This window comes from Microcaecilia unicolor, chromosome 2 (genome assembly GCF_901765095.1).
Source record: "Microcaecilia unicolor chromosome 2, aMicUni1.1, whole genome shotgun sequence".
NCBI lineage: Eukaryota > Metazoa > Chordata > Amphibia > Gymnophiona > Siphonopidae > Microcaecilia > Microcaecilia unicolor.
Window position 1 is genome coordinate 542,950,313 of NC_044032.1, and position 12,561 is coordinate 542,962,873.

Below are 12,561 nucleotides of genomic sequence, written 5' to 3' on the forward strand. Positions count from 1 at the left end.
ACTTATTTGTTTGCATTGGCTGACCTGAATCAGCACATACTCTTACATCTTACATTAAAGTATCTTAATCACAATGTGTACACGGAGTCTAGTTTTTGTTATTCCTATCTATCTACCTTTTCCTTCTGTCTCATGAAAGGTTACACTTAACTGAATTGTGTTTAATCTTCTCCAGCCGGCTGGTGCCTGTTCATGAGCCCTTGAAGTTTGTGGTAGTACTTTCTCCGATATGCAGATCCTTCGTCGCTCCGTTCTTATTTGTCTTACATTGTGTATTTCATCTTAATTTTCCAACTCTGTTGACAAGAACGTCTTGTTTCGCGATAATAATCGCTGCTTCAGGAACTTCTTTACTTGTATTTTTTACTTTCAATTCTGATGTTATCGTGCACAAAATGGCCGCGGTTTTTTATATATGACGCCCATAGAGTCCTCCTCCAATCCCTTTGTTTCATTCATTTAAAGGGACCACTAGTAGAATGCCTTCCATTCTACGTTCTTATTTAGTCCTCTGGGCATAGTTGTTTTAAACTGATAAATCAGCCGTTGTTCCCGCTGCCAAAGTTGTTGTTTAATATCCCCCCCTCTCTTACCCTTACTGATCACTTCCAACACAATAAATTGCATTTGCTCAAAAGAATGACCCTTCTCTGCACAGTGCTGTGCCATAGGTGCTTCTAATTTCTTATGCACTATTCCATGTTTATGTTCTATTATACGTGTTTTAAATTTTCTTGAAGTGTGTCCTATATAGATCTTACTACATGGACATCTGCTTGCGTATACTACATTCTCTGTCTCACAAGTAGCTTGGCCTCTCACTGTAATCATTTGTTGTCCATGTTCCCATTCTAGAATCGATCCTTCTAAAATATTTGGACAAATACTACATCTATCACATTTCTTTTGGATGCCTGTAATTGTCTGTCCTTTTGTCCATACGTCTGATCTACAAAGAGTGTCTTGCAGATCCGTGTTCCTCTTGTATGAAACCATCAATCTTTTGTCTTTAAATTCACTCTGTGTTTGCAGTATCCCCCAATGTTTTTTTAATATTTTTGTTATCTTATCTGATTCTTTTGTATATTTCAAAATACAATTAATTTGTGGCTCTTCTGTCTTTTTTCTAGGTTGTAATAACCATTCTCTGTCATTAAACCTTGCTCTTTTTTGAGCCCGTTTTATTTCCTTGTTGGGGTAACCTCTTTCTTGAAATTTACTCTTCAATATTTCTGATTTTTCCACATATTTCTGAGTGGAATCACATACTCTTCTATATCGTATGAATTGCGAAAAAGGTAAACTCCCTATCAGATGTTTAGGATGCATACTGTCATATGCCAAAAGAGAGTTGCTATCCGTTGGTTTTGTATACAGATCTGTGTGTAGCTCTTGCCCTTCTTTTTGAATCCATATATCTAAAAAATTAATATGGACCTTATCCAAGTTGTAGTCAAACTTGATTGTTGGATGACAGCAATTCAGTTTCTCTACAAACTGTGAAAGTTCTTGTTCTGTACCTTCCCATAGGGCAAAAACATCGTCTATGTAACGACCCCAATATATAATTTTCTGACATTCGGGGGCGGTATAGACATATTTTTGCTCATAACGTGCCATAAACAAGTTAGCTATTGAGGGAGCACACGTGGCTCCCATTGCTATTCCCGCTACTTGCAAATATAGCTGGTCATCAAACAAAAAGAAATTGTTTTTCAATGCCAAGCTTATGAGCCCTTGTAAAAATGTTGTAGGGACTGTCCATGGTCTCACCCGTGTGTTTAGGGCTTGTTCTGTCACTTCTAGTGCTTCATTTTGAGGTATCGAAGTATATAATGCTCTCACATCTAAAGTGACTAATTTTGTTGAATGTGAGATCTTGACGTTAGCTATCTGTTTCAAAAAATGCATAGAATCTTTTATGTACGATGGTATTTCCACCATAAGTGGACGTAAGAATGTGTCTACATACTGGCAGATACGTTCAGATAGAGAATTTCTAGCTGACACTATTGGCCTGCCTGGAGGTTTGCTAAGGTTTTTATGGATTTTGGGCACTGTATACAGGATGGGGGTCCTAGCTTGCATATGACATAGAAATTTATTTTCTTTTTTCGTTAGGAACCCTTGTGTCAGGGCTACCTTTGTGTATCTCTGAAGAGTAGTAAGTATATCCAATGTGGGATCTTCAGTTAGTAACTTATAAGTATGCTGATCTGACAGCTGGTGCATTATTTCTGCCATATAGTCTTCTTTAGTTTGTATAACTATGGCCCCTCCCTTGTCAGCTCTTCGAATTACTATTGATGAATTTTTCCCCAGTTGTTGAAGGGCTTGATTTTGCTCTTTTGTTAAATTGTAATTCATCCTTTTCGTTGTTGTTTCTATTATTTCTACATCTTTCAACACAGCCTGTTTAAAAATGTTGATTGCCGGATCTATCGGCCCTGGAGGAATCCAAGTACTTTTATTGACGCAATTTGAATATGCAATTTTTTCCCCTTGGAGGTATTGAGGTCATTTTGATATATAAATACACTTTAGCATTGGAGGTCTGATTCACCAGATACGATAGTCCTTGGGAATAGGTTGTTATAGATTATAGTAAACCAAGGGACCCAATTATAGGAAAAATAGAGAGATAGAGCTACAGCAAGAAATAGGGAACATGGCACAAGTATGGGATAGCGGGAAAAGATTTACTAGTGATGAAAGAGCTGCTATTTTACAAGCCCCGGCCCTTTCTCAATTGGGCACTGAGGGAATGTCAGACACCACATGGTCACAATTACTTAATGACTACAAGGATTGCATAAGATATGAGTTACATAGTGCAACGTTAGTGGACTATTGTAAACAAGAAATAATACCAAGGGGATTAAGGATGACAAAAGCTCCCAAGTTATTTCCGGACAATGAACAGTTTGTAGAGCAATGGAACAGCATTTTAAATCAAGGCTCTTTAGACCTTATGTTATTGTTAATTCAGACAATCCAAAAGAAGTTGGTGGAAGAAAAACCCCGATTAGAAGAACGAGTGTCACAATTGACAACATTGACTGAGTTTGAAACAACTAAAGAAGATTTTGACAGAAAACTAGATAAGTTTACAAAAGAATTGAAAATAGCTAAATGCAAAAAAATACAAAGGGATCAGAGAGATTATACAGAAGGATACGTATATAACTGGCAAAGACCTAAGCAAGAAGAACTAGGAGAGACAAAACAAAGAAAAGTAGGCTTTGCCTTGTCAACAGATTCATCAAGTGGTGAAGAAGAAGTACAAGGGGGGCCGAAAATGATAGGGCAGATTTATGGAAGAGGATACAGAACAAGAGAGGGGCACAGAAATATAAGAAGAACGAGAGGGAGAGGAACACAAATTTACAGAGGACCCAGTACCAGGAACAGACGACGGGACGATTCACTATAGTGAATCTGTCCGGGTATCAATTGACAAAGGAAGAAGAAGCAGTTCTTAGTAAGGGATTATCTTTTGTGCCTACTAGAAAACATCATCCCCTACAGTTTAGGATAGATTTCGAGAGGTTTATAAGAGTGCTACAACTGAAAAAAATTTTTAAAGATCAAGGGGAAAAAATTGCATATTCAAATTGCGTCAATAAAAGTACTTGGATTCCTCCAGGGCCGATAGATCCGGCAATCAACATTTTTAAACAGGCTGTGTTGAAAGATGTAGAAATAATAGAAACAACAACGAAAAGGATGAATTACAATTTAACAAAAGAGCAAAATCAAGCCCTTCAACAACTAGGGAAAAATTCATCAATAGTAATTCGAAGAGCTGACAAGGGAGGGGCCATAGTTATACAAACTAAAGAAGACTATATGGCAGAAATAATGCACCAGCTGTCAGATCAGCATACTTATAAGTTACTAACTGAAGATCCCACATTGGATATACAGTGGGGGAAATAAGTATTTGATCCCTTGCTGATTTTGTAAGTTTGCCCACTGACAAAGACATGAGCAGCCCATAATTGAAGGGTAGGTTATTGGTAACAGTGAGAGATAGCACATCACAAATTAAATCCGGAAAATCACATTGTGGAAAGTATATGAATTTATTTGCATTCTGCAGAGGGAAATAAGTATTTAATCCCTCTGGCAAACAAGACCTAATACTTGGTGGCAAAACCCTTGTTGGCAAGCACAGCGGTCAGACGTCTTCTGTAGTTGATGATGAGGTTTGCACACATGTCAGGAGGAATTTTGGTCCACTCCTCTTTGCAGATCATCTCTAAATCATTAAGAGTTCTGGGCTGTCGCTTGGCAACTCGCATCTTCAGCTCCCTCCATAAGTTTTCAATGGGATTAAGGTCTGGTGACTGGCTAGGCCACTCCATGACCCTAATGTGCTTCTTCCTGAGCCACTCCTTTGTTGCCTTGGCTGTATGTTTTGGGTCATTGTCGTGCTGGAAGACCCAGCCACGACCCATTTTTAAGGCCCTGGCGGAGGGAAGGAGGTTGTCACTCAGAATTGTACGGTACATGGCCCCATCCATTCTCCCATTGATGCGGTGAAGTAGTCCTGTGCCCTTAGCAGAGAAACACCCCCAAAACATAACATTTCCACCTCCATGCTTGACAGTGGGGACGGTGTTCTTTGGGTCATAGGCAGCATTTCTCTTCCTCCAAACACGGCGAGTTGAGTTCATGCCAAAGAGCTCAATTTTTGTCTCATCTGACCACAGCACCTTCTCCCAATCACTCTCGGCATCATCCAGGTGTTCACTGGCAAACTTCAGACGGGCCGTCACATGTGCCTTCCGGAGCAGGGGGACCTTGCGGGCACTGCAGGATTGCAATCCGTTATGTCGTAATGTGTTACCAATGGTTTTCGTGGTGACAGTGGTCCCAGCTGCCTTGAGATCATTGACAAGTTCCCCCCTTGTAGTTGTAGGCTGATTTCTAACCTTCCTCATGATCAAGGATACCCCACGAGGTGAGATTTTGCGTGGAGCCCCAGATCTTTGTCGATTGACAGTCATTTTGTACTTCTTCCATTTTCTTACTATGGCACCAACAGTTGTCTCCTTCTCGCCCAGCGTCTTACTGATGGTTTTGTAGCCCATTCCAGCCTTGTGCAGGTGTATGATCTTGTCCCTGACATCCTTAGACAGCTCCTTGCTCTTGGCCATTTTGTAGAGGTTAGAGTCTGACTGATTCACTGAGTCTGTGGACAGGTGTCTTTCATACAGGTGACCATTGCCGACAGCTGTCTGTCATGCAGGTAACGAGTTGATTTGGAGCATCTACCTGGTCTGTAGGGGCCAGATCTCTTACTGGTTGGTGGGGGATCAAATACTTATTTCCCTCTGCAGAATGCAAATAAATTCATATACTTTCCACAATGTGATTTTCCGGATTTAATTTGTGATGTGCTATCTCTCACTGTTACCAATAACCTACCCTTCAATTATGGGCTGCTCATGTCTTTGTCAGTGGGCAAACTTACAAAATCAGCAAGGGATCAAATACTTATTTCCCCCACTGTACTTACTACTCTTCAGAGATACACAAAGGTAGCCCTGACACAAGGGTTCCTAACGAAAAAAGAAAATAAATTTCTATGTCATATGCAAGCTAGGACCCCCATCCTGTATACAGTGCCCAAAATCCATAAAAACCTTAGCAAACCTCCAGGCAGGCCAATAGTGTCAGCTAGAAATTCTCTATCTGAACGTATCTGCCAGTATGTAGACACATTCTTACGTCCACTTATGGTGGAAATACCATCGTACATAAAAGATTCTATGCATTTTTTGAAACAGATAGCTAACGTCAAGATCTCACATTCAACAAAATTAGTCACTTTAGATGTGAGAGCATTATATACTTCGATACCTCAAAATGAAGCACTAGAAGTGACAGAACAAGCCCTAAACACACGGGTGAGACCATGGACAGTCCCTACAACATTTTTACAAGGGCTCATAAGCTTGGCATTGAAAAACAATTTCTTTTTGTTTGATGACCAGCTATATTTGCAAGTAGCGGGAATAGCAATGGGAGCCACGTGTGCTCCCTCAATAGCTAACTTGTTTATGGCACGTTATGAGCAAAAATATGTCTATACCGCCCCCGAATGTCAGAAAATTATATATTGGGGTCGTTACATAGACGATGTTTTTGCCCTATGGGAAGGTACAGAACAAGAACTTTCACAGTTTGTAGAGAAACTGAATTGCTGTCATCCAACAATCAAGTTTGACTACAACTTGGATAAGGTCCATATTAATTTTTTAGATATATGGATTCAAAAAGAAGGGCAAGAGCTACACACAGATCTGTATACAAAACCAACGGATAGCAACTCTCTTTTGGCATATGACAGTATGCATCCTAAACATCTGATAGGGAGTTTACCTTTTTCGCAATTCATACGATATAGAAGAGTATGTGATTCCACTCAGAAATATGTGGAAAAATCAGAAATATTGAAGAGTAAATTTCAAGAAAGAGGTTACCCCAACAAGGAAATAAAACGGGCTCAAAAAAGAGCAAGGTTTAATGACAGAGAATGGTTATTACAACCTAGAAAAAAGACAGAAGAGCCACAAATTAATTGTATTTTGAAATATACAAAAGAATCAGATAAGATAACAAAAATATTAAAAAAACATTGGGGGATACTGCAAACACAGAGTGAATTTAAAGACAAAAGATTGATGGTTTCATACAAGAGGAACACGGATCTGCAAGACACTCTTTGTAGATCAGACGTATGGACAAAAGGACAGACAATTACAGGCATCCAAAAGAAATGTGATAGATGTAGTATTTGTCCAAATATTTTAGAAGGATCGATTCTAGAATGGGAACATGGACAACAAATGATTACAGTGAGAGGCCAAGCTACTTGTGAGACAGAGAATGTAGTATACGCAAGCAGATGTCCATGTAGTAAGATCTATATAGGACACACTTCAAGAAAATTTAAAACACGTATAATAGAACATAAACATGGAATAGTGCATAAGAAATTAGAAGCACCTATGGCACAGCACTGTGCAGAGAAGGGTCATTCTTTTGAGCAAATGCAATTTATTGTGTTGGAAGTGATCAGTAAGGGTAAGAGAGGGGGGGATATTAAACAACAACTTTGGCAGCGGGAACAACGGCTGATTTATCAGTTTAAAACAACTATGCCCAGAGGACTAAATAAGAACGTAGAATGGAAGGCATTCTACTAGTGGTCCCTTTAAATGAATGAAACAAAGGGATTGGAGGAGGACTCTATGGGCGTCATATATAAAAAACCGCGGCCATTTTGTGCACGATAACATCAGAATTGAAAGTAAAAAATACAAGTAAAGAAGTTCCTGAAGCAGCGATTATTATCGCGAAACAAGACGTTCTTGTCAACAGAGTTGGAAAATTAAGATGAAATACACAATGTAAGACAAATAAGAACGGAGCGACGAAGGATCTGCATATCGGAGAAAGTACTACCACAAACTTCAAGGGCTCATGAACAGGCACCAGCCGGCTGGAGAAGATTAAACACAATTCAGTTAAGTGTAACCTTTCATGAGACAGAAGGAAAAGGTAGATAGATAGGAATAACAAAAACTAGACTCCGTGTACACATTGTGATTAAGATACTTTAATGTAAGATGTAAGAGTATGTGCTGATTCAGGTCAGCCAATGCAAACAAATAAGTTTTTTGATTAAGTAATAAACTGAGTATTTTAACTTTAATTAAAATTATGACCTATGATAAGAAATAACCCCACAGAATCCCTGGTATCCTTTATATAAAGGTTCTGTTTCACCAATTGGTGTTAGACCAGGGGTGGAGGTATTGAGGTCATTTTGATATATAAATACACTTTAGCATTGGAGGTCTGATTCACCAGATACGATAGTCCTTGGGAATAGGTTGTTATAGATTATTGTAAATAGTATACCATATTATTGAAAACTTAGTCGCAACAAATGTTAAATTTATTTCACCAACACGACTATGTATTAATACAAAAAGTTTTATTCATCAGCTTTTCATAATATATAAACTTATTACACATGAAATTGAACCCACTCATTAATCACACAAAAATCATACTCATTTATCCCTCATTCTCACACATACAATCTTCATGCTATCTTATTCACTCCTCTCTCATCACTTATACAAAATAACATTTTCAAAATACCATCATCCTACAAAACCCCCACAAGCTGTAAATACCATCGACTCTATACATTAGTGGTACATATCTACCTAACTGAACCACAGATTACTGCATTGTCTCTGCTTGTACCTGTTTCTTCTTAACACATTATCACTATTTGTCGTTCACTGATGTCCATATATTTGCAGAGTCTTCCGAAGAGGTTCTATAATCAACTGATTCAGTCCGGCTAATCAGCCACTTCTTTTCAATTAAATAGAAGCTTGTGTGTTCTCCATACAGCCTGTGAGGTCAAGAACTCGACAGCTCACATTTATAGTTCATACTTCAATGGATCTTTCGACCCTCTTATCATATATCAATTTCCAGAAACACTTTGATCTTTCAAGACCAATACATAGTCGTGTTGATGAAATACAAATAGTATACCATGCCATACTTTGTACTGTTTTTGAATATTTTTCCTGCTGTAATTGTCTATTGCTCATGTTTGATCTATTCTTACTGTACACCACCTTGTGTGAATTCCTTCAAAAAGGTGGTAAATAAATCCTAATAAATAAATTCCGGGCCCCCTCAGTCCACCTTTGGGAACCCCCCAAAATGGACTTCTGGCTACACACCTGCTACAAACAAATTTTTTCCAGAGATGGAGAAGCAGTAGAACTAGTGGACAATAATTTGAGGTTGTAGGGTGGTAGACTTAGGAGTAGCATCAGGAAATACTTTTTCATGGAGAAGGATGGTGGATGCCTGGAATGTTGTCCTGGTGTAGGTGGTGGAGACAAGAACAGTGATGGAATTAAAAAAAATAAAACAGTGGAATCCCTACATAGAAAGAAGATAGTATCAAAACAAAACTTAACACATCAACAGTTATGTTCATTTATAATGCACAGGAGTTCTGCTTAAATGGTAGACCCAGCGATGGGGAAGTGAAGCCATTGCCAGATGGACTTCTACAGCCTCTGTCTCTTATATGGCAAGACGGATCAGAATGGGTTGAAGTGGGTGTTGATTGCAACTCTAGTAGCTGGGAATTAAGACCAGTGCAAGGCAAACGTTTTTTTTTAATGGTCTGAGCACTCCCCCAGTGTAGGGTTACCATTCGTCCGGATTTCCCCGGACATGTCCTCTTTTTGAGGGCATGTCCGGGGCGTCCGGCGGATTTTGCCTGCACCCACGTTTGTCCGGTTTTCTGGACAAACGTGGGCGCGGGTGCGGGCAGGCGCGTGCGTGTGGGCGGGCGATCGGCGCCGTGGTAACCCTACTCCCGTCCCCTCCCCTTCCTTACCATGTTCCCTGGTGGTCTAGTGACGTCTTCGAGGCAGGAAAGAGCCCCCTCTTTCCTGCCTGGAGCGCTGCCTCCCCTGTCTATCATCCTCCTCGGTCTGGCTGGGGATTCAAAATGGCCGCCGAGAGTTGAACTCTCGCGAGGCCACTTCAACTCTCGGTGGCCATTTTGAATCTCCAGCCAGACCGAGGAGGATGCAGCAGGCAAGGACAGGCAGCGCTCCGGGCAGGAAAGAGGGGGCTCTTTCCTGCCCCGAAGAGAAGACCCTACTAGACCACCAGGGCTAGATAGTAAGTGAGGGGGGGAATATGTGAGGGGGGGGGAACCATGTGACGGGGGGCGGGGAATAGAGGGGCGGAACGAGGACCCGAAGGGGGCGTGGCGTGGCGGGGGCGGGGTATGAGGCGTGGCGGGGCGGGGTAGGGGGCGTTACATGTGTCCTCTTTTTCAGAGGACACAAAATGGTAACCCTACCCCAGTGTACAATATCTTTTCAGAAGTTTTCCGTGCTTTAGCACCAGCGACAGCTTTACTCACAGGCTAGTCGTGTCCTTCTGAAAACAGGAAGTTGCATCAGAAGGGTGTGACGGGTCATAGTGAAAGGCGCGGTGCAGGCCGGAAGCAGCCTGTGAGTAAAGCTGCCGCTGGTGTAGCAGCATGGAAGATGTCTGAAAAGGTATTGTATACTGGGGGAGTGAGAGAGAGCCGTGGGCAGGGCCAGGATGGAAGGGAGAGATGCTGTACTGTGCAGGGGGAAGGGAGAGAGGGGGGTGTAGCCACGGGGGCCTGGGCCCCCTTCTTTGGGGAAGAGAGACACAGAGAGACAGTGGATGGGGAAGAGAGACGGATTTGAATTTTGAAAGTACTGCTTGAGAATTCGGGAAAATCCAAAAATCCAGACTGGCCCAATCCTCGAGCAGTCCAGATTTTTGCACTTGAACTTTGCTAGATTGTTGGTTCGATAATGCTTTGATAATGAATGTGACTGTTGGGCAGACTGGATGGACTTTATCTGCTGTCATTTACAATGTTACTTTGAGCACTTACTGCCACCTATTAAGGAGGTGTTAAGGATTTCCATGTTATCCATGCGCTAACTAATTAGCAGACGATAATGTAGATGTGCTAACTAGTTAATGCAGGAACATACGCTCTCCATCTGTGATGTGTCCCCTCAAAAAAAAAAAAATATATATATGTATATATATTTAGCTAGTCTCGTGTTAGGCCTTTTTTGCATAATGCAACTTTGTAAAAAAGGCCCCATTGTTAAGTATTCAGCTGCTGAATTTTGCCACAGAACACATTTCTTTTTTGGCTTACCCTTTTCCATGCCTCAGACTGTAGAACCACCATTCATATAAAGAAAAACAAAAAAGAAATAACAGAAGGACTGGTGCTGCCAGCTGAATAATTGCGTTTGAATACTGACCTCTCAGAGTTAACATGATTATTAACAGTTTGTTATATAGCTGGGATGTCTGTGATTTGTTTATTCTAGGTTTTCAAAACTATGCACGAGAACTCATTAATTTCGCCCTTTTTTTAAACTAGTCTTCCAACAATAGCACTGCTGACCAGAAAAATGCAATGTGCCTTCCTCACACCTTCTTTGGATGGTATGAAAAGCTCTATTGAAACTGAAAAGTAATTTATTCAAATGCAATATGAGCTCTTGTTGCTTTGACCTTTATTCTTAAGTGGAGAGACCACCCTCAGAGGCTCCAGGCACTGCCCAGGCGTTCACGGAGATTGCCAGTTCTGTAGGAAAGTCTTGATAAAAGAAGTTTACTCACCTCCATTCCAACATGCAATCTGTATTCTTTAGTATGTTTACAGTGGCTGAAGCCTGTATGGATTTGTGCAGTAATGACAGCTGTGTGTTATTGAATGCAAGTTGCAGCAGTTCACATGCAGTAGCACCTTGGCATGCAAAACACATTTCAATATGTTGGACAAGCCTGTGTGGCTTCAGCTGATACAATTAAAAACATAATTTCCAGCATATTCATTGTGGATATCATGAAAACCTGACTGGCCTGGTGTGTCCTGAGGACTGGGTCGAGAACCCCTGCTCTAGCATAAGGTGCCAGCTCTTAATAGATGCAGGTGGAGAGAGGCAGAAGGCTCTCTTGACTTGCCTCTAAGAATGTAGTCTGCAGCATGGTGGCCTTATTTCTCAGTGTGACTCTTCCAGATGATGGGCGTTAAAGGGAATGACCTCAACCCTGCAGAAGATTTTGGCAGCATTGGGCACTCCAGGTATTAGAAAAGCCAGAGCATGAGATGGATTTTTCTCCAGTTGAATTCAGTTTCTTACTTTCCTCCCATTATTGCTGTTGTTCTTAACACACACTTTCTTTATAGTTATGGTAGAAAGTACAAAAGTAATTTCATAACAGGAAACTTTTATGAAAAGTCCAAAAGATGCCAGTTTTAAACTTATTTCATAAAGGCAACATAGGCTTCATAAAATAGGTTCCACAGTCAACTCCAGTAGGCTGCAAAAGTCCATGCACCAATTTATGCATGGTCTACAAAAGGTGAATTTATGTATGCAGTTGCGTAGCATTTTCATCAGCTCAAGAATAGATAGTAAACACAAGCTTATCAAACAAATCACACAAGAAGAAAATGAATCACAACTTAAGCGTAACAATAACTTAATAAAATAGACGAAACAAAACATCTTAATTGTCCTATTAATAAAAAACAATTTAATTGGAAACCTGCTTTAAAAAAAAATACAGATGCTTCACGTTACTTCTAGCCCACCCCTCCCACTCTCATCCTTTTCTTTCTCCCTCCAGCTTCTCCTCTTCAATGACAGTGTTCAGCCCAAGGTCAGAGGCTTTTGTGGTGTCTCTTATTTCTTAGTTGGTGTCATCATAGCTGCTGGATTAGATGCTCAGGATTTTTCCAGCCCTGGTGGCAAAAAGAAAGAAAACAAATGTGTTGCTATGAGATTTTTGTGTATTTGTCTTAATTCTTAAAATGTTGAATTTGTCAAAGTAAAGTCTTGGTTAAAAAAAAAATCTTAAATGTATTCTAATACAAGATACAGTCTAACACAGACATGAGCAATTTTGAAGCTAAAGCTGTGTTAT

The 12,561-nt window shown here is 40.4% G+C and overlaps 1 protein-coding gene across 1 annotated transcript in view; it reads left to right on the forward strand.

Annotated features, from left to right (window-relative positions):
• The window catches only part of LIMCH1 (LIM and calponin homology domains 1), a 633,274-nt gene that overhangs the window by 317,505 nt on the left and 303,208 nt on the right, over window positions 1-12,561 (forward strand). Inside the window, exon 4 of the mRNA XM_030191338.1 lies at window positions 12,265-12,297. Within this exon, the coding sequence (XP_030047198.1) occupies window positions 12,265-12,297 (33 nt within the window). The remainder of the gene's footprint in view (window positions 1-12,264; window positions 12,298-12,561) is intronic.